The sequence below is a fragment of the Idiotropiscis lumnitzeri genome, chromosome 3 (assembly GCF_059441095.1).
Source record: "Idiotropiscis lumnitzeri isolate Australia: NSW breed Sydney's pygmy pipehorse chromosome 3, RoL_Ilum_1.0, whole genome shotgun sequence".
Taxonomy (NCBI): domain Eukaryota; kingdom Metazoa; phylum Chordata; class Actinopteri; order Syngnathiformes; family Syngnathidae; genus Idiotropiscis; species Idiotropiscis lumnitzeri.
In genome coordinates, this window is record NC_142393.1 from 6804725 (window position 1) to 6830899 (window position 26175).

General features: G+C 41.5%; 1 protein-coding gene and 1 long non-coding RNA gene across 5 annotated transcripts in view; one reads left to right on the forward strand and one right to left on the reverse strand.

Annotated features, from left to right (window-relative positions):
* Positions 1 to 1192: 1192 nt before the first annotated feature.
* Positions 1193 to 9812, forward strand: LOC148339669 (uncharacterized). Of its 3 annotated transcripts, XR_015842537.1 has the most exons (4): positions 1193 to 1637; positions 9102 to 9169; positions 9245 to 9275; positions 9682 to 9812. It is a non-coding gene; the product is annotated as an uncharacterized LOC148339669 (long non-coding RNA). The 3 variants fall into 3 exon arrangements; XR_015842538.1 differs by lacking the exon at positions 1193 to 1637 and adding an exon at positions 1648 to 2037 and having other exon boundaries at positions 9245 to 9812; XR_015842539.1 differs by lacking the exon at positions 1193 to 1637 and adding an exon at positions 6482 to 8838 and having other exon boundaries at positions 9245 to 9812.
* A 2803-nt stretch (positions 9813 to 12615) lies between these two features.
* The window catches only part of LOC148339670 (uncharacterized), a 39423-nt gene continuing 25863 nt past the window's right edge, over positions 12616 to 26175 (reverse strand). The window contains exons 2-6 of one of the 2 annotated variants that reach the window (XM_088290263.1): positions 15890 to 15925; positions 14421 to 14628; positions 14237 to 14349; positions 13128 to 13284; positions 12616 to 13030 (exon numbers count right to left, since the gene is read on the reverse strand). In XM_088290263.1, the coding sequence (XP_088146389.1) occupies positions 12723 to 13030; positions 13128 to 13284; positions 14237 to 14349; positions 14421 to 14628; positions 15890 to 15898 (795 nt within the window). In that variant the 5' untranslated portion in view covers positions 15899 to 15925 and the 3' untranslated portion in view covers positions 12616 to 12722. The remainder of the gene's footprint in view (positions 13031 to 13127; positions 13285 to 14236; positions 14350 to 14420; positions 14629 to 15889; positions 15926 to 26175) is intronic. The other variant, XM_088290264.1, reaches the window with a different exon arrangement.

Below are 26175 nucleotides of genomic sequence, written 5' to 3' on the forward strand. Positions count from 1 at the left end.
AGAATTGGACAAGTGCCAAAAGAGGCCGGCTCGTCGTACAGCTGAAACTTTTACAAAGCCAGCAGGAAGAGACGCGAGGCAGCCGTCGAGAAAGAAAAGGAGCATTAAAAAAAAAAAAAAAAAAGTCACATTTCAGCCTCGTCTTCCTTCCCCCCTTTCTGCCTTTGAGCTTATCCCTTGTTATAGATGTACTGTATGCGCCTGCCTTCTTTCGCAGGGAGTAATTGTAGGACAGGAGCAAGAGGAGGGGAGGAGCTGGGTGGGTACTTTGGGTTCATTGAGTTCAGCTGAGGAGAGAAATAAATTCATAAACAACAAAGGAGACGTGACGTCAGGTCGGAGGGGCCGTCCGAGCTCTTGGCTGAATACGAGTCTCCATGGAACAACTGGATTGTTAGTTCCACATGTGTGTTTGAGTACAGTACAGTTGTGTGTCTGCAAGTGTGTATTTGTGTGTGTGTGTGTGTGTGTCCTAACTCCAAGTCAAGACTAAAGTGGAGTTGAAGCAGACAACCTGGACCATTGCTTTTTTTTTTTTTCTGTTATCACCTGGGTGAGTTTTGGAACGACTGGGAGAACTCGTTGAAAAATGTGCCGTCGTCAGGTGCTTGTGAAAAGTAAGGCGGGGGGGGGGTTCTTTCCTGTTTTCTGCATTTTTTAAAATGATGTCAGCTCCGCCGTGAGCTCACATTGGTCGGCCCGGGTGCTTCGTGGGCCGTGATTGGCCCGCGGGCAGGCGCAGAGAAGGTGGATTTCTATTTTTCACCAATCCATGAGGCAGCGACTGAAATTGAGTATTTCTTTTAAATATTGACTACCCTCTTAAGTGAATAATGGCGTGAATAAATGCTGATGGTATCATGCCCGGCAAACTCAACGGCAAATATTCATCTGTTTGTTGTTGCTCTCGTAAAAGCATTGAGCCAACATGGCGAGGGTGAACAATATGGCGCCGGCTCGATTGGCTCTCGCCATCTGCCCGTCACGGCGTGAGGACGGAACGAGGCGAGCGGGTGTGCCTTTCGGCCATTAACACGCAAGCGGCCCAGCTGCTGCATCTGCTCGCGACAATTCATGTGACTTTTTACTGTAACGCTCTCTTTCTTTCCACGCTTCCCCTTCGCCGACTCCTCCTCTCGGTTCGCCCTCTCTCGCAACAGCGCGTCCCTCCCTTCCTCTTTCTGTGTGTGTGTGTGTACAGCCGCCCTCCCTTCGCTCTCTTTCCCTCTTGGCAGCCGTGCCAAAGTGGGCAGGCAGACGGAGGCAAATACAGCGCAGGCCAGAGCAGAGGGCGATCCAAAGGCTGGCAAATTGATCACGTGGATGTTTGCAAGTGGCATCTGTTGTGTCCTCGTCTCCGTTTCGTTTCCTCGCGAGTTTGCCTCGGCGCCCGCACTCCGTTTTCAGAGTGCGCTCGAGTCGCCGCCGCTCGTTCTCGGATGTGTGTTTGTAGGGCTGTGTGTCACACCGTGCGTGAACAGACGCACTCGCGTCAGGAGGAGGGGATTGTGGGAAAAAAAAGGGGTGTTGCTCTCAGAGGGTGTGCTCTACTCCTCTCTTTTCCCTTCTTCCCGCCATCATGGCCCTCTTCTCTTCCAGTCCTCGCGCCCAGGTCGCCGCTCACATGCAGGCTCCAGGTATTTTTCCTTTTTCCCCCCCATCTCCAAACACCTCTCGCTGTCTGTTTCACTGCCCTGTCACGTTGCTGTCCTACTCGCTCCGTCCTTCGTCGCGATCTTGGGCTTGTAAACGTGTCGGTCGTCGTCAGCTGCCACGCCGCACGGTGCCATTTTGGCTCGATGGGCAAAGCAGGAGAAACTTTTGTCGAGCTCAGAGGGACTCCGGGACTCCCTGCTGTCTCTCGCGTCCCCTTCACACTCTCTTGGCTCTCCTCGCTCATGCTCGTCTCCCCCTCCCTCGCGGATTTTCGGACGGAGAAGTGAGCAATCTTTCCGTGGTTTTTCCATGGCGAACAGGTGTCATGGCGTCCAATGGCGGGTGCCAGTAAGGGGTCCTGTTGGCGAAGTTTTGAAAGCGGTGAGCAACCGCCGAGGTTCCCGTCGCTTTAAGGTCACGTTTAACTCTCAAATGATCACGAACGCAGGACGACGAAGGTGCGTGCTGGCTCTCTTATCAGTGTGAACTGCCGTGATAAGTAACGCGGTATTTCTCATTCCGCCTCACGCAATGTTTGCACTTTTGTCTTTGAGGAAAACATTTTTTTTTTTTCTTTTCTTCAAGGACCAAACACGTTTGAGCGTTGCACAATCGTCTTTCGAAAGCGGCGGCTGGAATGTTTGTCTTAACATCCTCGGTGGATTGTGTTGATCGTTCGCATCGAGAAAATGAGGCAGGTTGAACAAAGCTGGCAGAAGAAGAAGAAAAGTGTAGCTGAGCAAAAAAAAAAAAAAATGCCTTTGGATTCTACGTGAGTGATTAGAAGGCTAAACTTGAACATATGGATGAATTCTTGCTATCTTTATGAGAAGATAAACCAACAAATATCGATATATTTGTAAAAATCGACATTTCCGAGCCTTTTGTTAATATCGCAATCGCTTGCTTCTAAGATGGCGCCGAGATGCCACGTGTTTAAGAACGCCATATACGGACGGGCGCCCTGCTTCCTTTGCCTTTTCCCCCCAGATTGAGTCACATCAACCCGGCATGTTCAATCGCTCGCCTGTTCGGGCATTAGGATGCAAATGAATTCCTTTATCAGGCAGTCATTTTACCTGCCTCATCATGTGAGAGCGATGAGCGAGAGACAGCAGAAAAGGGCAGGCAGCGTGGGGGCAATGACATGGGAGTGGCACCGCTCCCTTCCCGCCTCCTCGCGTATCCTCGGATGAACTTTGTGTGTTTCGTCATTATGTTTCTCCTTGAGGCCATCAGGCTTGACTTCCTGCTTGAAGCATATTGGCTGATATCTTGGTTGACCTGTCGCCGTTTGCAGCGAGGCGACGGGAAGTTTCTGGTGCCACACAGGAAGCTGCAGCTGTTTCATCCGAATCACGTCGAAGCTTTGTATGAAATTGCGTACGCTGTAAAGAATGTCGTTGCAAAATAGCAGTTGTTACTGGCAGCGGGGATTATTTATTTGAACAATGTACAAATGTATTTTGGATGGCAGTTGATGAGAGCAGGAAAGTTGCACGGCGGTTTAGATGATAATAAATCCCATCAGATTTTATATGCCGCTTTTTTCGCAACGGATTGATATTATTCACGTAGCCACAGAAGCGCATCTGACAGTGTGCGCCTACGGCCTCTCCGACCACCAGCAAATATTCACACCCAGTCGGACGCCAGTGTGAGTGATGCTGGAGGCAAGGTGGGTGAAGCGTCTTGCCCATGGACACCACAACTCATGACTCGGACCGAGCGGGATTCAGTTTCCATTACTGGAGGACGTTTTAGTGGACATTCTTGCGCTTCTATCTTAAAACTATCGCGCATTCAGTAACACGCATGCACCGCTATTCGCTTCGTAGAAAGTTGAAGTGTATCTCCCGGAGTTATGGATGGGGAAATAGAGCAATATTGTAAAGTTTGATGACTATCGGGTGGTCCCGTCGATGTGTCTAGTGTTGTATTTGCCAAATCAGCACGCCTGTAAACCCCTGTGGTTAATTTTATTGGAAGGCGTTTACTAACAAAGTGGAACGTATTTTTTTGTCAGGTGACGTAGGAATGCAGTGCCTACTGCATGACTCAAAATCCGGTTTTATTCTGTCGCAATTTTTTTTTATTCATAATTCCTAATGTTATTTAAAAAAAAATACAGTACGATATTGTTCTCAAATGAGAAAGCCACAGCAATCCATAGTTTTATGCTGTTATCTACTGTTCTCGTGAACTGACTAATTTAAGTGTTAATTTACATACTTCGGATGAATATGTCACAGTATTTTTAAAATGATGAAAAACAGTAAATTATAAATTCACAGTAAATTTACAGAAGTTTACGTTCTTGTGATTATACGAGTGCATTTAGTGAGAAAAAAAAAAATTATTCAAACGAGTGAGATTGAATCAGCAGTAAATCTGCTGGCTCCATTTGGCCACAATTCCATCAAGACCGAATCATTAGCGATTAATTTGATCCTAAATAGTAAGTGCTCGATAGAGGAGCAAGAAAGATTCTTATACAAAACCGATGACAATGCAAATGATTTTGTCAAATTTTAGGGGATGAAGGATTTAAAATTATTTGTCATCATTTGAACCACTTCAAATATTACATAATTGATTTTTCAGCATGGTGAGCGCTCCACAACCTTATTTCAACAGACAGGCAAATTAAAAAAAAATAAAAATAAATAAATAATACAACTCACTGTTATTCCCAAAATTTGTTGTTGTAATTAGCGGCAACCCGACGCATTTTTTTTCTAATCTACAAGCTTGTCGGTATCATCTTTTTTTTCTGTATGGAAGCGCATTGTAGGACGGAGCTCATCGTAGCTTGGCAACCAAAAAATTTCTCAGTTTCTATTTCACGTTCTCGGGCTGGTAACAACCACTCACGGCTCACCTGTTTTCTGAAGCCGAGCCATGATTGGTCGTTAGCTGAGCCCCCGAGCAACTGTGATGTCATTTTCAGTCGACAGAAAGTGACAAAATGGCCCCTTAGTAAATTGACCAATTGGAAAACGAGACGACAGAAATACGTGATTAACAAATCAGTCGACTTCAAGCATCAAATGTCCCAATCAAGCTTATGCGAAAGCACCTTTTAGGAATACGGACTTATCTATGTTTGAAAAGATGGTGGGACAGTGTGATAAGGACACAATGGAGCTTTCACCTCCACATTAATCGGAGTCACTCACGTTTGCCCACCAGTCAGCTTTCAAAGCGTCGGAGGCATTTCTATGTAATTAACATGTATTAAAGCAGGATCAGCTAAACTGACGCTTCCGGTCAAACAAGTGCGTCACTGTGGTTGAGAAGCATGCATTTGTGCGCTCATGCTTTCTTTTGTGTTTGAGAAGGGCTAATGAGGAGCTAAAGAGCATTAAGTGCGAGCGTCATGCCAAGCGGGCCTTGACGGATCTCGGTGTTAGTTCTCTAGCAAACGTAAAGGATCGCGAGAAAGTACGACAAAAGTGACTTTGGAGCCGCAGCATGACAAGATAATCCGGATGAATCTTTTTTTTTTTTTTAACATCTTAACTGTGGGAATTCGTCATTCAAGCAATTAGCTAACATAAACCTCTGCCAAGTCCCCCGCCCCGTTGCCTCCTTCCTCCCTCATTGAAATTCTGCCAGACACACAGACACTGCCCATTCTTGGCATGGATCTTGGCGAGAAACTGGGAGAGCAAAAGAGTGACAGAGACACATTCTTCTGCAGTCGTCTGGTGACCATTTTGTATTTGTGCCAAGCATTCTTCATGACTGGGGAGACTGACGGGTATTTCCTTGAATCGACGTGCTTTGATCAGCTTCTGACAATTTCTTTGGGGTGTCTGTTGATTTACGAATTTAATTGTGTGTTTTCCATAAATGCGACGCACCCAGAACCGCAAACATCCGTTTATGTTCGGCTCGGGTCACATTGCAGCTCAATTCCGATTTTTTTTTTTTTTTTTTGGACCTTATGCGACACGTATCTGTCTCTTTTCATGCACGGTGAACAGTACAATTCAGATTTTTCTAAAAACTTTCGTATGCGAATATAAATCGGACATGTATGCGATGCGCCTGCGGTGTGAATGCTCAACAGTACACCTCCGACCTATACGTCATGAAAAACTCACTATGCCGCGTGGGCGGGGGAGAATATTTGATAAGGGAGACTGAATCTGTAAAGTTGTTTTGAGTAAAAGTGTTGTCTTTATATTTGACTTAAATTTAATGACACTTGAAACATGAAGCATGTGTGGTGATAGCGTGGAAATTTATTTATTACGCGTCGGAATGACGTGATGTCATCATTAGTAGACGTCTCCGTGAAATGAGAAGCTCGCTGAGTGTTGCCTCATATCCCCAAAATATTTCCATCTCCTCCCAGTTCACCGCTTTGGCGATATGCGGGCTCATATTTACTTCCGTTAACACTGCGCCATGTGAGTTAGCTTTTTTTTTTGGTGAACACCACTTGACTCGTACTTCGTTTTTATGTTACATAGCGAGCGCGTTACGTTCACATTAGTAGTCATATTTGTTTTTGTAGTGTGAATGATTATATAAAAAAAAATTAGATTTAGCAAAAAAAAAAAAAAGAATAATTAAAAAATAATCTGAATTGGGTATGACGCCCTGCAGTGTGAACGTAGCTTTCGTTGAATTCATTCTCATGATTTGTATACTTTATTGATCTTCAGTGGGCTGAGATGGCGACATCGCGTTTAGTAAACGAAAACACAGCACCAAATTGTTGGTTTCATGGCTTCATGCGACTTTCCCAGATTCAAGGACGGGAAGCCGTGCTAAAGTCAAGATGCCACATCTCTTCATCAAAATCACCCAAAACGTCCGCACTAGTCCACCCCAATCATATAAGAACATGCATTTACAGAATTTACTGTCATGCTCCAACAGAAAGACGCCTTCCACAAACTATTTCTACGCAGTTGGAAGCAAGTCGTTCTAAATCACACGTACTGTATACTGTAGTTGGCACTTCAATCCCGGATGCTGATTGGCACCGTTTTTTTTTCCCGTCCACAATCTGTCATCCTGCAGCTTGCCGAGTTGGATTTACGAGAACATGCACTCATTTCCCATGCTAGTGAAAATCCGCGCACTGAATGTTACACCCGGAAGACCTCACATGACTAGATTGATGGACTTTGGCTTCAAATTGGGTCAATAAGAACATCAAGTGACTTTGGTGTCCTCATTTGATTCACTCAAGTCACCCTGAAAATTTAGCAGAATGAATAATCGTAAAACTGAAGTTTTATTATAAGAGGCCACATATTTAAACACATACCAGAGTAATGATAAGTCTTCTAAAAGGCGTTTCCCTTATTTTATACATTTTTTTCCCATTGGATGTGATTTTGGCCCACACATTTTTATGCTAACTACGGTGTGTGTAATAAGTGGTTAAATGATCCTAAATCATTTTTACATAGTTTTACTGTCCACAATAAGTTATAATATAATTAAAAATATATATTTTTCTTTATCATATTGAGCATTTTGCATTTGTCCAAAAAATTGCTGACCACCCTGTCATTATGTGGTCATTTCAACTTAAAAAAATTTAACAAATAATAAAAAGAAAAACCTATTATCTTTTTTGGGGCATTATGGGATGCATTTCGTCTTCCTTCATTGGAGACTGAAAGTGTGTCTGTTTGCAGAATAAAAAAAAAAAAAATCATACTTGCGTTTTGTATTCTCGTTATGTATCGCGGGATTCTGTCAAGCTTAATATGGCCACCCCGTCATAGTGTCATGTAAATTACAGAACATATATGAAAAACATTCAGAAATTCAAACTATATTTCTTAAACAGGATACAGCTGCTTGCAAACTGAATCAAGTTGCGAAGAGAATGTCCTCCACTGGCTCATAAAATGCTAAAATGAGCATACTGTTCACCTTGTCATCGTCTATCCTGTCAGCAAGCTCGCAGAGTATTTTGCCGTTTGCAGTTTTACTGTCAGCATGCAGTTAATAATAATAATAAATTCAAAAAAAAGGTGGTAGGTTGACCAATATGCATTTCTCACAGCATAGCATCTGACATCTTAAAGCAGGGGTGGGCAAACCTTTTGATTGGCGGGCCACAATGGGTTCTAAAATTTGACAGAAGGGCCGGACCAGGAGCAGATGGATGGAGTGTTTTGGTAAACCTCACCTCATCGGAGAAAAAAAAATACATTTAATTTTAAATGAAAGTGAACAACAGCATTACAACAATATATGTCTTTGAAAAACCACAGTATTTAGAAAATAAAACATGAACAAGATTCATTCATTTAATTTTTTTCAAGTTCGGCGGGCCGGATTAAAACGTTTAATGGGCCTCATGTGGCCCCCGGGCCGTATTTTGCCCACGCCTGGCCTAAAGGGAAACTTTTGGGGATATTGACTATCTTGTTTCTGGTTTGTGAGGCCAACATGCAATTGACCCAGAAGCAGATAATTCAGCCATGTGACCCATATTTGCCCCCCCAACGACACTCGCATTGTGCCGTTTCAATATTAGACTGTCCACTCCAGTCAGGGGCTGTTTTCTTTTTGGCCAAACATATCTTGTCTTGGCTCTGTTGCAGGGATGGGCATCACGCCAACACAGCGCCCACCTCCGCCTTATTTCTGTCTAGGTCCACAAATCAGACTAAAAGAGTCTATGGGACCTTAGTGACGCTGGACTGGACCTGTTGTGTACCTCGCAGACATTTCGCTACTTGAAATACTAAGTCACTTGTGCCACATTTTTTGCCCGACCTTGATCTGTGATTGTCTCGTCTGAATAAGTTGGCAGCGACTTGCCGTTCGGCACAAGTTCGGGTCTCCTTCACTCGAGACGGAACGGCATCACGGGACACCATAATGGAAGAAAATGTTTTGAGTGCAGACCTAAAATGGCCGGAGCGCACGTCGCCATTTTGTATTTCCTTGTTTTGTTTCGGAGGGCAGAATCCCAGTCCTGTATTCGAGCCGAGGCGTCTGGCGGCAGCCATGTTTGCAAGTGTGCCACAATGTGCGTGCGCGTGCGCGTGTCTACCTTTATCTGAGAAGCAGCACAGGGATCGCCCACTGGAATGAGCTCAGTTTTTTGGCAAAACGGAAATGAGCTCCTGGCACAGACGCGATTCGTTTTTTTTTTCTCTTCTTTCTCTTTCGATCACATGCTAGAGTCACAGGAAGCCAGTGAGTGTGTACTTTGTTTGTCTTTTACACATTTCTCCCGTCAGTGATGATGCTTTTCATATATTTTAACTGATAATGAAATCTTTTGACATTTCTCAGCACTGTTCAGTCATCATTATATTCCCTCAATCCACTTTTCTACTATTATTCACATTGATAAATCAGGTAATCAACAAGTAACGGACGATGGAATGTATTGCTCTGACCTGAATTGCATCTGAACAACAACACAAAAATAACCCCCGTGTCTGTTTCTCTTGTAGCATCCCGAGTGTGTGACCTTGATGAGGCCAGCATGCGAAGCAACATGAATGCTGCCCTTGGGCCTGAGGTAGTAGATTGAATAGTTGTGAGGGTTGTGTAGCCTCTTTTCGAGATAACTATACAATCTACTGTCTTTCCCAAGGAGACAGCTTACTCAGCCAACCATCGCCCAGGTGACAACTGCACTGGCCAATCAGAGCAGATGCAGGCAGCATACGTGGACTGTTGTGACCATTTTTGTGTTTGCTCCCGGGTGGTGTATTAGGTTACTTGACAGGTGGACGAGAATCTGAACTGGGCTTTTGTCAGGGTGAGGTAGTAGGTTGTATAGTTTGGTGGGTGGGTCTACACCCTGCTCAGGTGATAACTATACAGTCTATTGCCTTCCTTGAGAAGCTCACAAACAACTGGAACTGTTTCAACAAAATGTCCCCAAAATGTATATTTTGTAACCCGAATGTTAATCATGAAGTTTTCTCAATATATTAAATTAAAACATTTGCTTAACGTGATATCTGGGGTTATTTGAAAATAAAATTAGTATTCAACAGGTTATTTTTTTTGCCTTCTGCCCTCTAGTGGAAGATCAACGCAATTGTTCTGCAAGTCAATATACAACATATTTGAGCCATAGATGGATAACTGTGTCTGGTAGTGTGTCATGTGACTAACTTTTAGTTGTAAATGACAATAAAGTTGCTTCAAACCTACCTTGCTTCTGCGTGAGTGTGGATAGCGATAAGCGCACCAAGCCAATTCCTATTAACACAAACAAAATAATTTTGAGAATAGGCTTCACATACAATTTATGCATTCAGAAAGTATTCACAGGGATTCACTTTTTTATGTTGCAGGCACATTTCAAAATGGACTTTTTTCCCCATCAATATTCAACACACAACACACCATGGCAACATAAAAAACGGTGCTTTTGAATTATTTAAAAAAAAAAAAAAAAAAGAAAACAAGTAAGAAATCTCAAGTACTTAAGTAGTCAGTCTTTGCCACAAAGCTAAAAACTGCACTCAGGCACATCATGTTTCCACTGATCAGCCTTGAGAGGTTCCTATAACTTAATTGGAGTCTACTGCGATAAAAATCATTTAATTGGACATTAAGGTCCTACAGGAGAAAGCGCATTTCAGAGCACAAATCAAGCATTAAGTCCAAGGAATTGTCTATAGACCTCTGAGACAGGATTGGCTCAAGGCACAAATAGGAGAAGGCAACTGAAAGAAATTCTGCTCGTTTGAAGCGTTTAATGAGCACAGTGACCCCCATCATCCATAAATGAAAGAAGTTCCAAACTCTTCCTAGAGTTGGGCGGCTTTCAAAACTAAGCGATCGGCGGAGAAAGACTTTAGTTAGGGAAGTGACCAATAACCCCATCGTCGCTCTGTTATAACTCCAGCCGTCATCTGCGGAGAGAGGAGAACCAACTCTGCAGGACTCCACCAATCAGAGAGATCTGAAAATAGTGTGCTGTAAAGATGAGTGAGCAAAAATGCCGCGTCGTAATAGTCACAGGGCTTGAGGCTGTACTTATTGACAAAGGTGCTGAGCTTGTTCGGGCAAAATCATCCATCTTGGCTGGAACGATACTTTAAATTTTCAATGAAAAAAATAAAAATCAACACAAAGATTTTTTTCACACTGTCATTGTGGGGTGTTGCGTGGAGAATTTTTAGAAAATGAAAAATATATTTCATTTTGGGATGAGGCTGTAATAAAAAAAAAATGGTGGTAAAAGTGAAATGCCGCAAATACGTTTCATGTGAATTGTATGCATTTTCCTAATTCATGAGTGTTTAAACCACCATTGAACGCAACACTCAATGTGATGATGAATATTGCAATATTAATATAATTTTCGAGATTTAATTGGTGTGACAAGATCATGAAATGTACCGTAGTTGTGACATGTTGGCTTTCTAAATAAGTACCATACGCATTTATTTTAACTGATATTGATTAAACATTTAGATGTTCTGTGATTTCGCAATATAACTTGATATAGCAATCACTGGAGAAAGAGTAGAAGAAAAATCTTACCACTTCGAACGACTTCCCAAGACCTTTGGAAGAAATTTGGGAAGCCTACAAAGTGTGAGAAAAGTGAGTTAAACAACCAACAACAATAAGAGTAGTAGTTACAAAGTGGAACTGAAAAGGCTTCTGCGTTTGGAGGCCGTTTTCGCCAAGGGAATGCATAATGTTAGCCATGAGTCGTGCAAATTCAATTTGCAAACTTACTGCATCGTGACCAAACAGTTAAATACAATTCGAAGTCCTTGTTCAGTCTTACCTGAGAAAGGTAAACTCATAAGGTGCGACTGTGAAGGTAATATTGCTAATAAACGAGGCCTCGTCATCGATCGCTTCATATTTCCACCTCCAATATGGCGGCAATTTCAACGTACGAGTCAGCGCTCACGGTGAAACTCATGTGTCTGTGGTGGCGACCGTGCAATGGACACAGCAGTCTTGAGCGTCCTCCGGTGGAGAAAATATGGAACCTCACTCTGTCCTTGCATAGCGTGTCAGTGTAGAATAGATGCAGCAGCCTATAGATGACATACTTGTCGTGTTTAGTGTGGCTCCAGAATGAAAATGTTTCATTCGTGCCTACACGATGCGGATTTTTTTTATGTCTTAAAATGCAAACGACAATAAGAAATAAAATTGTCTTTAGCAGTAACTTGACACTTGGGCATTTGTTTCGTCTCATACAGTTGAATCAATCACATAATAAAAATGCAAACGTCAAAGGACAACAAAGAACCCCCCCCCCCAATTGACTAAAAGAAAAAGAAAAGAAAACATAAATATACTTGAAAAAACAAAAGTAACAGTCAATTAAAACAACGATAAAAATATGAACCCAAATAAAATCCTATAAAAACCCTAAAAAGTCAACTGCCGAGATATAGCGTTAAATGCACATTTAAAAATGCACTACATTTCAATAAAATGTACCACATTGTGGAATGAACTAACATAACACCGTCATAAATTGTTGTGCAGTTCTTGGGATAGTTTGCACTGTACAACGAGATTGTACTTATTTTGCTAATCTTTTATGAACTTTGAATTAGAAATAAACAGTTATTTTTTAATGTAAATTAAAGGTAATAAGTAACACTAATAACCCTTCTTATCGGGCTGATTTTAAAATACAAACAAACGCAATATTAATTTTGTCAAGTGAAAATTTTGAAATGGAGCTCACACGAGATTGCTAAAATCATGCACAACTTCATAATCGTGTGGCCATTGAGTGCAAGAAGCTGCACAAACACAAACATATACAAACAATTCCCAAAATATTTATTATAATCACTGCAATTATATATATATATATATATATATATATATATATATATATATATATATATATATATATATAATAGGCACAAATAAATTCTTTTCTGACAAACACATCTGTATTACAGAACCACAAGGACAGGAAACACGTTTCTCAGATGATTAAGCGGTTCTACTTATAAAGTAGATATCTTTTGACAATCTATCAGATTTACATCACGATTCATCGTGTCACGCTTTTTCTCAGCCTCTCAAATACTCAGTATTGATATGTTACATCTTTTAGGCTTTCCACCCTACACCGTATTCGCGTCTCCTTGGAGGCCTCTCAGTGTCTTCTCATCAAACCGATATGTGAGTTTACGCTTCACCTTTTGGATCTCGCCCGTGCGGGCGTAATTCCTCAATGCCCGCGCCATTTTCTGGTAGGTCATTGTCTTGCGGTTCCCTTTTCGGCGGCCCCAAATCTCTGCCAGCCGTTCTTTATTTTGGGAGGAGAACTGAAATGTGCCCGAAGAGGACTGCACCCACCAGATGCAGCTTCGCATCGACGGCGTTTGCAGCATCTCGAACAGGAACTGGAACAACCGCTCCTTCCTCTTTCCTGTCAAAGAGGAAAGGGATGTCATTAAATCACAAGGGGACAATGAGGACGACGAAATCAAAGCTTCATATAAAAAAAACGAAGGTGGCGCTTGTACCTGAGAGTGGAGTAAGAAGTAAGGGGTTTTTGTTGGGTCTGCCTCCACAATCGGAGCTTGGAGAAGGGGCATCGTGGCATTCGTGGTACTGGGAGCAACTGGATTGAGAGTCGGAGTCGATACACACGACCGCCTTGTCGGTATAGGCAACGTGATCCTGTCGCAAACGTGTTCAATCGCAAGTCAGTGGTGAGTTTTCTTTCACCAACAGCTCATTGGAAAAATTTACAGGATGCATTACTCGAGGTGAAACACCTCCACCACAGAGGCTATTTTAACCATGGGATGCCCATTAAAAGTTGTGACAATCACACATTGATGAGGTTATTTAAATGTGCAAATAGATACTAATGGCTGCTCAGCAAATGGTCTGTTTGATTTACAAATGATTACTTACCGTATTTACTGGACGAGCTGCACCTGTATATAAGCCGCAGCAACTCTTTTTGAATAAAATAAATTTAAATAAAATAAATAAATAAATAAATAAATAAATAAAATAAACAGATTGTCAAAACAGTGCCTTTTAAAACGGCAGCAACTTCGCTAATTAAAACAGAACAGACCCAAGAGAAAAAAAACTAGCTTTATTTAGCGTATTTTCTGAACTGTAGAGCGCCCCTACTGGTGAAAAAGAAAAATCCACAGAAAAGCCGCACCCTTGGATTAGCCGCATGGTTCAAAATCTAGGAAAAAAGAAGTGGCTTATAGTCTGGAAAATACGGCAATCTTAAGCGTTGACACAGCGACATGTCCGTAATATTCCGATCAACCACAGCATATAAAAAAAAAAAGCAATTTCTTTTGCAAATTGAATGTAGCAAGTTGAACATAAATTAGGGAGAGGCATTGTGTTTTGTTGGCGCACAACAGTACGATAGCGATACTTAAGCACTAAACTCAATTTAAGAATTTAATTATTTTTTTTTAATTTCCCAAAAAGGAGTGTTTGGAGATTTGAGAATTCCGCCTGACAGTGACGATATCTTGTAATGGTAAGAAATGAAAATATAAAATAAAGCTACTTTAAGCTCCTGTTGCCGCTGTCATTGATTCTGCAGGGGTGCAAATGTTTAAAACTGAGTGGAAGTCTGAGACTTTCCTCTTACCCATTGGCTCTGGAGAGGACAGGACCAGGCTGGAGGCGGGGCTTGCTCCTCATATTCCTTACTCGGACCACCACAGTACCACTCATAGGCATGCTGACCTGACCAGTTATTTTCTGTGCAGAGGCAAAAAGATGAAGTTCCACTGTCCTGTAATTTCATGTTGACGTGCCGGGCGCATGCTCACCGATGATCCTGGCGCTGTGGTGGGAGTGCACATACTGCACCACATTGCTCATAGGTGAGACATGCGCGTGTGCAGGCTGGATCTCCAGTGAATGCTCCTGCAGATATTCCTCGATGACCTCCAGGTCTACCTCCGGGCAGGATGAGGACGTCGCCCCGGCCCAGGAACTACGACCCCCTCCGAGCCTGAGCTCAGTCACATAAGCCATCTGCCGAAGAAGGAGAGCAGAAATACATTGAGAAATCCGAACATTTTACTCGTGTCCTGTTAAGGCGTTACAAAGGCTGCCACTCAGCTGTAGATTCGATTTTGAAATTCTGCAACTGGTGTATTCATCATTGATCAGGGTCCTGAATACATTCTAGGAATCTTGATTGGATATAAACCCAATGAGGCTTTGAGATCGGCAGACTTGTGGCAATTAGTAGAGCGCAGAGATCAAAGGACGTAAACACGGTGAAGCAGCATTTAGTTGTTATGCTGCACGCAAATTGAATGAAGTGAAGTAGAACTCGAGTGTAAACGTGTTTCAATCCAGATTAAAAACTCACATATCTTTGATTAAGGCCTTTGAATCGTTTTTTTTTTTTCTTTACTTTTAAAATGTTTTAAAGTTTTCTGTTGAGGTGTTTAAATGATGTCAGTGCACTTTCTGATGAAGTATCGTTAACTGTTATATTTGAAATGGTTTTCGGCGTTGTGTCTTAGCTTGTGTGAAGCACATTGAGTTGACTTGTGTATCAATTGCACAATGTGAATAATTTATTTATTTATTTATTATTTTTTACCATTACTCCCTACATTTGAAAACATTGAAAACATACCATACAGATATGTACCGATACGTCTCTCATTACTTATTTTTTTTTACACTGTACAGCGTCCTTGAGTGTCCTGAAAGGCGCTTCGAAATCGAATTTATTATTATTATTATTATTATTATTATTAATTGTTGCAAATGACAAAAATTGTGATTGGTAAAATCCACAATGGTTGAACTCTGGATTGATTGATACTGTGTGAAATTTTGACATCAACTAAGGACCAGAGAGCAAACGATTTTTGATTAATGATTGATTGTAAAAAAAAAATGTTTTTTACTTTTTACTTTACTGAGTACTAGTATTTGTACTTGAGTAGACTATTTCTTTTATTTATTTTTTTTCTCCAATCTTCATTCCTTGTGTCACATGGTACAAGGTTTTGTTTGCTTAGTGGCTATCTGCCAGCCAGAAACACTGCAACCATGTTTATTTTAATTTGACTACCAAATCTGTGTTTAGATATTGCTGCACCAACCAGGCAACATTAAGGTAACTGTGTTTGCAACTGACACTCTTTACAATCCGTACATGACATCCAGTTGCTGTGCAGTTCACGATATGATCACCAGAGAGAATATTTTTTTTCCTCTAGTCTGACCCCCCCCCCAAAAAACAAAAACATGCATTTAAAAAAATAGAACTCACTGTCTCCATTTCAGCCAATAAAATTTTAAGGTTAGTCTGGAAAGAGAAAAAGGGAAGTGTAAGCGGCTACATTGATTTTGTGATGGCTCAACAACAATATCGCGTCTGAAGTCATACCTTTACACGCCGATAGAAATGTCCTCCTCTGATGTGTTCTCCCAATGTATCAAAAAGTAAACAGCCACCTGTATGATGCACCACCTGAACGCCACCTCTTATAGCCTCGGTACACAGATCCTCCTTCATTTCACCCACTCGGGCCAATCAGAAGAAGTAGCGTATGCATGGGTGGGGTTCGGCTCATTAAGGCTGGTTACGGAGATGTCATGAGGATGACCGTGCTTACTAAATTTAAAGGGAGTTCAAATGAAATGTGTCTTATTTACAATATTTTGCATAAAAAATCACCTGCCACATTGTAGGTTTACTCCTGTGCATTGAAATCTAGTGGATTTCTAATAACGTATTAATTCAATTAAAACTGTCTAAATAAAAAAAAAAGTTGGGATTTAAAAAACAAAACAACCCCCTCCCCCAAAAAAACAATAAAAAATAAGAGGACCCAAGATCGTTCCCAGTACCCACTTTCAGTGGGGAGTAAATGACCGTATTTGTCGGACCATAAGCCGCTACATTTTTCCTAGATTTTGAACCATGCGGCTTTTCTGTGGATTTTTCTTTCACCTGTAGGGGCGCTCTTTTGTTCAGAAAACACGCCCAAAAAAAAATCTTGATTTTTAAAAATTTATTTATTCTTTTTTTTTTTTCCTCTTTGGTCTGTTTGGTTTTTATTAGCAAAGTTGTTGCCGTATTAAAAGGCACTGTTTTAACAATCTGTTTATGTACCTTTATGTGCCTTAAAGTCTGGAAAATACGGTAGGTCACATTTGATTTACTAAATCAATTGGGCCTTCCGTGTGGACTTTGAATCTTCTCCCCTTGCTCTCAAGGGTTTTCTCTGGTTACTCCAGCTTCCCCCAAATCAGTCAGAATGTCAGTATCACTCAGGACTTTGAATAGTCCATAGAGGTAAATGTGTTGCTTGCTTGCTCGAGACACCCTGTGCATGTCAAGTGAACAGCCCCCGGGTATTCCCCGCTTCTTGCCCAGTTTTTTTTTCAGACCAGTTCATTTTGGGTTTGCAATCAATGGATTTTCCCTGACACTAAATACACAGCTTCTCAAAAGCACCGTACAAGTTTAGCGTGATACCAGTAATACATAAAGCTTTGAAATGAATGGAACCAAGCAGCTGCTTAAGGGCACCGTGACCACACAAAGCAAGTATACGGTCGTATCCATGGACTGATGATATATAGTTTGAAGTTTATTCGGAGAGGCAGCTGATATTTACACAGTGCCTTTTTATATCCATGCAATTGCCTCAGCATGATAAAAACTCAACCAGGAGTGACATCACTAACTTTCAAGATTGTAGTTATCCAAGTTTGGAACACAAATTCATCACGCGGAATTATTACCGGAGAGTGCGAACACTTCAGTTCCAAATTTACAATGCTAGGAAACGACATGAATGTATTCTCTGATTTAAAATGATCCCTTGGAATAATTATAACACTATAACGAATTAGTAAACCGGTGATCTTTAGGGCCATATAACGTATAGTTGTACTTCATATTTATAGAAGGTAAATGTTGTTACTGATAATCTTCAAAAAAAAAAAAAGAGACTGGCAAAACGTGTCCGGAAAAACCCTAAGTGCCACAGTGAATTGAACGACGGTTAGAGTTGCAATTGTCCAGACTGCACCTGGAGGCTTGAAAAAAGGAGATAAAGCCAAAGCTTCATGTCTGAAAAACACAAAGAAAAACAGACTTTCTATTTTTGGAATGATCTACTTTGAATCGGCAAAGTGCTGAGCGATCAACTGCGTTTTTCTTTTTTTATTTACAGTCGAAAAAGGTGGAGCGTTGATCAGGAAATTGATTCGCGGGGGCCGAGCTCTGTCGTAATTACCGAAAACCTGTGAGTAACTGAGCGACTCATTGAGAACGACCCGGGCTAAACTGAGCAATACGTAACATACAAAGATCTCTGGTGACCTTTTCACTTGAACATACTTCCAATAATTCATTTTAGGGCTTTGATGCCATTGGCTGGCATGTTAGTGCATTATGAATAGAGCAAAAAACAAAAAAAAACAAAAACAAAACAGCAGATCGGTGAATTTTCATTTGTTGTCTTGTCATCACACACACAACTCAGAACTACAAATACACCCGACTCATTCATCAATATTAAAGCTAAGAGAGTTGAAGAAAAATATTCATATTATAGTAGTTAATCTCTTGTATGAAGTAAAAAAGAATTAGTTAATATCAAGTCAAATGCAAATAATATGTAAAATATTGCCTCTAGTGGTCGAAGGTGTTTACGTTGGCAAAGAGTTTGACCCGAGAAGAAAAGTGTTGGAGGGCAATCAGCATTTGGATGTTGGACGGTTTCTGTCGTTAGAATTGTGATAATCATAGCTTAGATTTATATTGTGTCTTCCAAGGGACCCAAATGAAGCTTAACAATTGCTCATGTTAGGAATGAAAATTTCTGTACCTGTATAGGCTGGGCAAGGTGACTCAAATAAAGATATACAAACTAAAAAAATGTAAAGCGCAAGAACAAGATTTTGGAAAAACTGATTTTAGATATTCTTTGGGTAATCATAGCTTTTGTAACCATTTTTTTAAAAACCTGGATTTAAAAGCATTTACACTTCAGGTGGGCGTCTACGGCACAAATAATGACATTTGCATATTTGCCATGTTGCTAAGCACGCATAGTAGTTGCTGTGAGCGCGAGAGATTTGATCAGTTGCCCGGCATTTGTGACACTTCAAGGTTAACGGTCTCCATTTGGCAGGTGAAATGGAATCATGATTACCACCACACACACACCCACGCACACACACACATTGTTGACCATTGGCGTGTCAGGATTTAGGCACCTCAAAGGCCTGCGAGTGGGCTTATCACGGACACGAGTTGTCCAAGAACAAGTGTCTGTGTGTACGTGTCCAGGTGTAGTGGGTTAACAGTTATATTCACCCCCCCCCCCCAGATCAGTGATTATAAGCAAATCACCTGTATGTGTGCAGCTCACTGGGAATTCCCCAGAGACTGACACAAAGCACGGAGCTTGTTGCTTTGTGTTGTGTGTGCTTGTTTACATGCGTGCAAAATGATAAAAGACAAACTCTAGCCCTCGGGGAAGAAGGGTCCTAAAGGAGGTCAGGGGACGTCGGTCATATACCCGCGTGCGAGGAGACGATTAGTCATGCTGTGGTGTTGCTCCTGATCTAAGTTATCAGGGGCGCAGATGTGTATGCAAAACTTGAGGTTGGCGTCCAAACATCACCTTGCTCACTGGGCTGTTCTTCCTGGAATCTGCTTGTTTGGAGGGCAGAGACCCCAAAATACAGACAGAGAAATAAGGACAGCTGGTGCGCAGTTTTACACCGCTGCAAACGCCAAACCATGGTAATAAACATGTTGTTAAATAACACATCTCTGATAGCGTCAGAAAGATAGTGTCGACATATTAGATGTATTTAATTACAATTATTAACTCATTCACTACCAGCCACGTAAAAAAATAATGGATTTCTGACGTCTTTCGTCGTCAATGGCAGTAAATGAGTTAAATATTGATCCTGCAACACACGGGAAGCCAATAGTATGATTGTAATAATTGTAACTTGAAATGTTTATTTTTTTCTTCTTCTAAGGAACACCAAAAAGCAGGACGTTACAGTAGTCGATCCAATCCAAGAGAGAAAAGAGCGGACTCAGGCTATATTTTTCAAGTGCTAAAAAAAACAAAAACATTTTTGTTACATTTTTAATGTGCGTTTAAAAAAATAATAATTAAAAAAGCTCAGAGTCAAGAATAACACCCAAGTTTCTCTTCTGGACAGAAGAGTAGACGTAGAAGTAATCACGCTCATTCTCGGAAGACATTGCGATATTCAACATCACCGTCAAAGGCGACACATTGACTATCGCCGCCGATGGCTTGGAGATGTACTACTCCCCCCCGCTTCCGTCATTTCTGGCCCAACGTGCCCATTTCTAGGCCGATGCAACAGTTGGCCACGTCTGATTGGTGAGTAGAGGCCTTAAAACGCAGTTACAAAGAGCGTATGGGAGGCCCACATCGGCATACATAATTCATACAGGAAAGTTGGAGATAAGAAATGGGATTGGGAACTGGCGAGACTTTGCATTCCCACGGAAATTTGTTTGGGACCATCAGCAGGCAGCTCTATAATCTGCAGTCTCAACAAACACTCATAAACTACACTGGCGCGCACACACACACACGCAAGCGCGCCTTATCGGAGTAACACATAAACTCCGGCAAAGATTGCACATAAATCATCCGTTTTCACAGTAAGATAAGAAAAAGATGGTCACTCAAAGCTTGGCAGTGAAATCAAATCAGGCAAGAGAACAGTGCTTCAGTGTTTCCTGGCCCATATTGAGGCAATTAAGGCATCCGTTTTATCTATAAGAAGAATCTCATGGCTCACCACCAAACAGAAATGCCCCAGAAATAACGAATAGTGACGAGCTCATCTCGATTTATTCATAATTTTATTTACTCAGCGTGAAATAAGCGTCTGTTTAAATGGACACGAATCAGCCCTTCACAGGTCCTCGTGACTTCTTCAGTTGTGTGAATGACAACAGGTGGATACACGTGACACGGGATATTCTGCCATCTAGTGGAAGAGCATTGAATTGTTCCGCCTATTATTAGAAGTCAGGCACAGCTAGACAATTGGAGGGGACTGACCGGCAAAAAAGGGTCAAGTGCCCAGCTCTGATAATAGTAATAATAATATCGTAAGAGGATTTATTTTTACTTGGATATCTATATGGGTATAGATCTATTTTATTTCTTATTTAGGGTAACTACTTATTATGACCGAACGCAATGCCTTGTGGAGAACCAGACGATGGGGTCATTTTTGGATGCATGACAAAGTGAAATGATCTCTTGTTCTGCACTGTAGAAGAATTATTTACAATGATATCCATGTTGCGTTGTCAAATAACAACATAAACAATTTGTTGTTCAATTGCAGATGAATGATTTTATATATTTCCCTCACACGAAAACTACGTTAGGAGGAGGGTCCAACAAACCTAATTTGTATTCGCCAAATGCTAGAAAGTGATTCAATGGTTTCCGAGGCAACTTAATTTTGTCCTTATGGCCTTTCTCCCATGAATTGTTGGAAGGTTAAATTCGAAATCAATTAGGTAGATGGAGTAATTTTGGACTGCTTGCACGTCTCCACTTTGACGGATCGTGATGCCTTTCTATATTTTGCCAGAAGATGGCGACATTTTGCCGTCTACATTTAAGTTATGATCTGGAACCCAAACAAGAAAGGTTACAAGTTGATGTACGATTTGATTCAGATTTAATGCGGGGAGTGTTCTCAGTCTCTTCTGTGTGTGTGAGTGTTTATTCATAGTTGCAAGACTTCTGCTGCTGGGCATTAGTCAGATGATTGGAATTTTCTGTGGCTAATGTGAAGCCTTTGTGTTGCGTTTCCTTGAAGCCCGTCTGCGTCCTGCATGGATTGAACTCTATGGAGACAACCCAGCACTTTCAGTCGCTGTTAGCATTCCTCATCTGTCTTTCTTCGTTCTGACATGGCTGATACCATCATGCTAAAGTGGCTCTGGCAACAAAAGCAGCACAAATACACATGCTGTTTGTGATAACAATGTGCACAGATGATGAGGATGCAGCATTTGCCGGAGGGGTTCAGTCGAGTCAGTCCGGGTCAATCATCAGGTCATGGATGGGAATTATAGTTGTACAATTCACAAGCACAAAAAAAAAAAATTAAATAAAAAAAAAAAAAACAAGCCTAGAGCAACCGAAAACCACACACCGCTGACTGAGGTGCCAGTCCAACAGCATCAAACAGAGTGCAGGCAGCATCTATCTCACTTTGTTGTTGTGCAGGCGTAGACCTGCCGGCTTTGTTCGACTATTTCACCGTATCATAAGCTGCAAATATCGCTTTCTGTCACGTCAGAAGAAACGAATAACAGCACTGAAATCAACAGCATTCTGGGTACATCGGGAGCCAAATTGCTCAAATCTTTCTCAACAATCCACAAGGAAATAATCATTTTATACGCCCTTGTTTTTTTTTTTCCTGTTGCTCATTGCAGATAAAGCCAAAGCATCACTAAATTGGTTCTACAATTGTGTAATCAAATGATTATTCATTAGAGCAGCACTGTTCTGCGAGTGTTCCGTGAGAGATCATGAGGACTGTCATTGCGAAATTATCTGATTTCCCTTGATTGCACTGACAATTATTATTAATTTACGACAAATAATCGAGTATTGTTCATTAGGCTAAATAAAGATTGTGAAACAAACCGACGAGTGTCAATTACGTGGATGCCTGCGCGCTGACGTTTACATAAGAAGTCGACTGCCGGCAGTACTCGGTCATGGAAGAAGTGAGTGAGTTGTCCGAGAGAAAGTCTTTCAAATCCAAAAGAATAATTCTGCTGTTTTCACATTGCAGAACTTGACAGGCCTCCGGCTGAGGTGATGAGTTCAACACTTTGGCCTCTGATGGAGGGCTTAACTGAACTCCATGACTAATCACATCTCTGGAGGCCCACTATTGTCCCAACCTCGCCCCCCCCCCACCCCCTTACCTCATCCCCCCCCCCTAAACCCCACCTTTTCTTTCATTCATTCCTTCCCTTTGTACTGTGAGATGCAGGGAGGAAGAGAGTGACGGGGTAAAGATGGAGGCGGGGAGGATGGAAGGTGAGGACCCTTTTGTTGCCTTTCAGGTGGTTTCCCATGAAAAGCCAAAGAACACACCTGCCGCCACCAGAAAAGCGCAGTGTCTCGCTTTCTTCCGCCGAGCCCACACACACGCACACACACAGGGTCAGCCTGCAATCACCCGACAAATACAGATATCGACAAGCATGACGACGGCATTGGTGGGTGCAAAAAAAAAATGCAAGGGAGGAAGGAGGTTTTCTGGAGTTAAGGGGGGAGTAGATATGGGTGAGGAGGTGAAGTGGCTCAGGCGGTGATTGAGTGGCCAACGACTGAATGGACTCCTCTCGCTGCAAGGAGCTCAGGTAGCAGACCACGGTGAGCGCTCTCAAGTTAGTGTCAGGTATCAGGTAGCTACTTGTCTGTGTCTTCAAGGCAGCCGCTGCTTGGATAATGTTTGCAGTCGAGAAAGCGTAGCGCAGAGGAGGAGGAGGAGAGGGGGGAGGGACGGCTGCCTTTGATCTCATGCAGAATATTTGAGCGACATGTTGGTGCTCATTTTTGTTTTTTAACATTTATATATATTATAATGTATTTTTATTTCGTCAGGTTGCATAAAATAAAATCAGGTGGCTTTAGGTATTTTTTTTTTTTTTTAAGTAGTCAAAAAAATGTACCTGGATCCTGAGGATTAGATTTGGTGTAGCAACTTGCCAGAATAAAATTTAGTGAATTCAAAATAGCATTTTTTTTCAATGCACATTCGTAGAAATGCTTTTAGTTAGGGATATACATTTTCTTTCTTGTGTAAATGTGAGCGGGAATGTTTTTGTTGTCTAAATATGCCTCGCGGATAAACTCAAGAACAACCAGATGATTGATGGATAAACCAAAGCCAACAATTATGTGAAGAGCTTTCGATCCAACCTCAATTTCGATGTTCTTTCCTTGCTCATTAAACTTCACACACAACTTCAAATGAAAGCGTTGAAACACGTTGGAATAAGATAGACGCTAATACCGAGAATCTCATCGGGAGTCCGTCCTTCCTGGACGCAGGCCCAGCGGCAATCTTTGTTTTTTTACGTGGATTTAAGGTCAAATTCTTCCAAACGAAACTCACCATAGCATTTTTTTTTTTCATTTTAATTTAATTTTTTTAATGTTTTCATGGATCTTGCTCGAATGGACTGGATTGGTCATTAGGACAGAAATATTTTTAGCAATTTTCTTTTTTTTTTTTAGTGTATACATAGTTTTTATTTTCCTATAATTTAAGCAGTCTTAATGTTTAAACTCTGCAAGTTACAGCTATATAACCCCCCCCCGTAAAATCATTTCAGTGAATAAATTCTAAATGCATGAAATATGTTGGAAAGTAAATGATCACAAAATGTGCAAAGACAGAACAATTTAGTACAGAACCTCTTTCACCATTTCAGTTGTTCAGATTTAGTGATCTCTCTTATTAACGGGCTAACGTTAAGAAAAGTCTACCTGCAAAGCATTGTGGGCTTCAGGGCGAGGAGGAAGTATGTGATCAAATGTGCCTGAATATTGTGTAAAACCGTTTCGACGTCTGTTTTATATTGACCCACACAACGGGATGTTAAGTAGTTAGCTAATGGCTAACCCAACACATAGTCAAACATTGTGACATGCATCAAGAGTCCGATGTACCGGAGAGATTCAAAATAAAATATTTTTCAGCCTTGAATTATATATATATTATAAATAAACCGGAAGTACTGCAAATATATATATATTTTTTTCCTTTGGCGCCGCCCACCGCGCCCCGGTCCGTGGGGCACTTCGGACCGGTACCGGGCCGCGGCCCTCTGGTTGGTGACCACTGGAGTAAAATGTTTGAAAACCACTGCTATATCAATATTCACCAATGGACACTACTATTTTTTTTCTTCTGGAGGGCAAACCGGATCAGATTCGGGCTTTAAAATGCGGAAAACTGAGAATTGATTGACTCCTGTTAAACATACAAACATTTACATTTGGCACAGACTTTGTGTGCAAGCTCACATTACACACTTCACATATCCCGTCATATGCACTCATGATACTGTCCCGTTAACTGGGTCAGATAACACATCATGACAAAGCACCAGGATCGGAGTTAGTTTTGCAACACATCATCTGAATTGCACCGCAGCAGCAGAAGCAGAATTTGACAGAAAGAGCCTTGACAGGGCAGGTGTGAAAGCGACCATAAAAGAAAGGAACATAGCTAAAATGAAACAAGGCAGACAGAAGCAAGGCTTTGACACAGGTAGAAGACCAGACATGCTTTACATTGTGCGTGTGTGTGTGTAAAAGAGATCCCCTTAGGCCAGACAACTAAATAACGTTTAAAAGATGACAGAGCTCCGTGAACAGGAAGGGGAAAGGTGGAGAGTGCAGGGAGTGGGAGAACATGCAGGTGGATGCAGTATGTGCACGCCAGTGGTAAGGACTGTGTGTGTTTGCATGCGTATGCAAAGGCTCACACGCCTTTGAACTGTCAGAATATTTGCTCAAAGGGCTTTTGCAGTAAAAGAGCGCACATAAAGCTTGACTTGATACCACTGCACACAACATTTTTAAAATGACAATAGACAGAGGGAGCAAAAACAGACATTCCATTACAAAGCGGGAGAAAAGAGAGAGAGAGCGAGTGGGAGAGAGCGAGCATGAGAGTGACTGTGTGAAGAAGAGCTCTGAAAGAGGTTTTGTGGGGCCATAACAAAGGCCCCTCAGAAAACACAGTGACATAGGAATGTTAATTAATTAATGAGAAACTATTGAGCCTCCGGAGAATGGTCGAGAGGAGAAAGGCAAAGATGAGATGGCGGAGAGGGATAGAAAAACGAGTACAATTTTTATTTTATTTATTTTTTTAATGTTGAGCGACACTTTTCCTCAACATAGCTTTGCATGTGCGCATTTGCATGTGCGCAATCCTTGTTGCATGGTGGCAGCATTTACATGACATTAATTTTCCAGCATCACACAAACAAAAATGTGTTTTGAACATTTTTTTTTTTTTAAAGAATGCAAGCATTTCTCATCACAAATGCGGGATGCATCATGTGTTGCTTGTTCAATTCCCCGGGCAGGTGATGAAGTTTGACGCTCAATGAAGCACAACTTCAAACACATCAGCACACATGTTGCAAATAAGAAGGAAATGCTCATTTATTTCACTTGACAAAGTCTACACACCCTTGTCCAAAAACATGACACCAACTTATAAATCAACAACTTTTTGGGCTACAATTCCAAAACGTACGTTTGGTGCAAATGACATTGCTCATTAACAAAGGAACATCAGACCCACACGGTATCATGCTCTGAGGTATTTCTTTTCTTCCACAGAAACTGGGGCTTTATCCAGCGTGTAGGGAATTATGGACAATTCAAAATAGGACTCAGTATTAGCGCAAAACCATCTAAAAAAGAATCGGACGAGAACATCTTGAATGCATCTGAGGCGCTTTAAAAT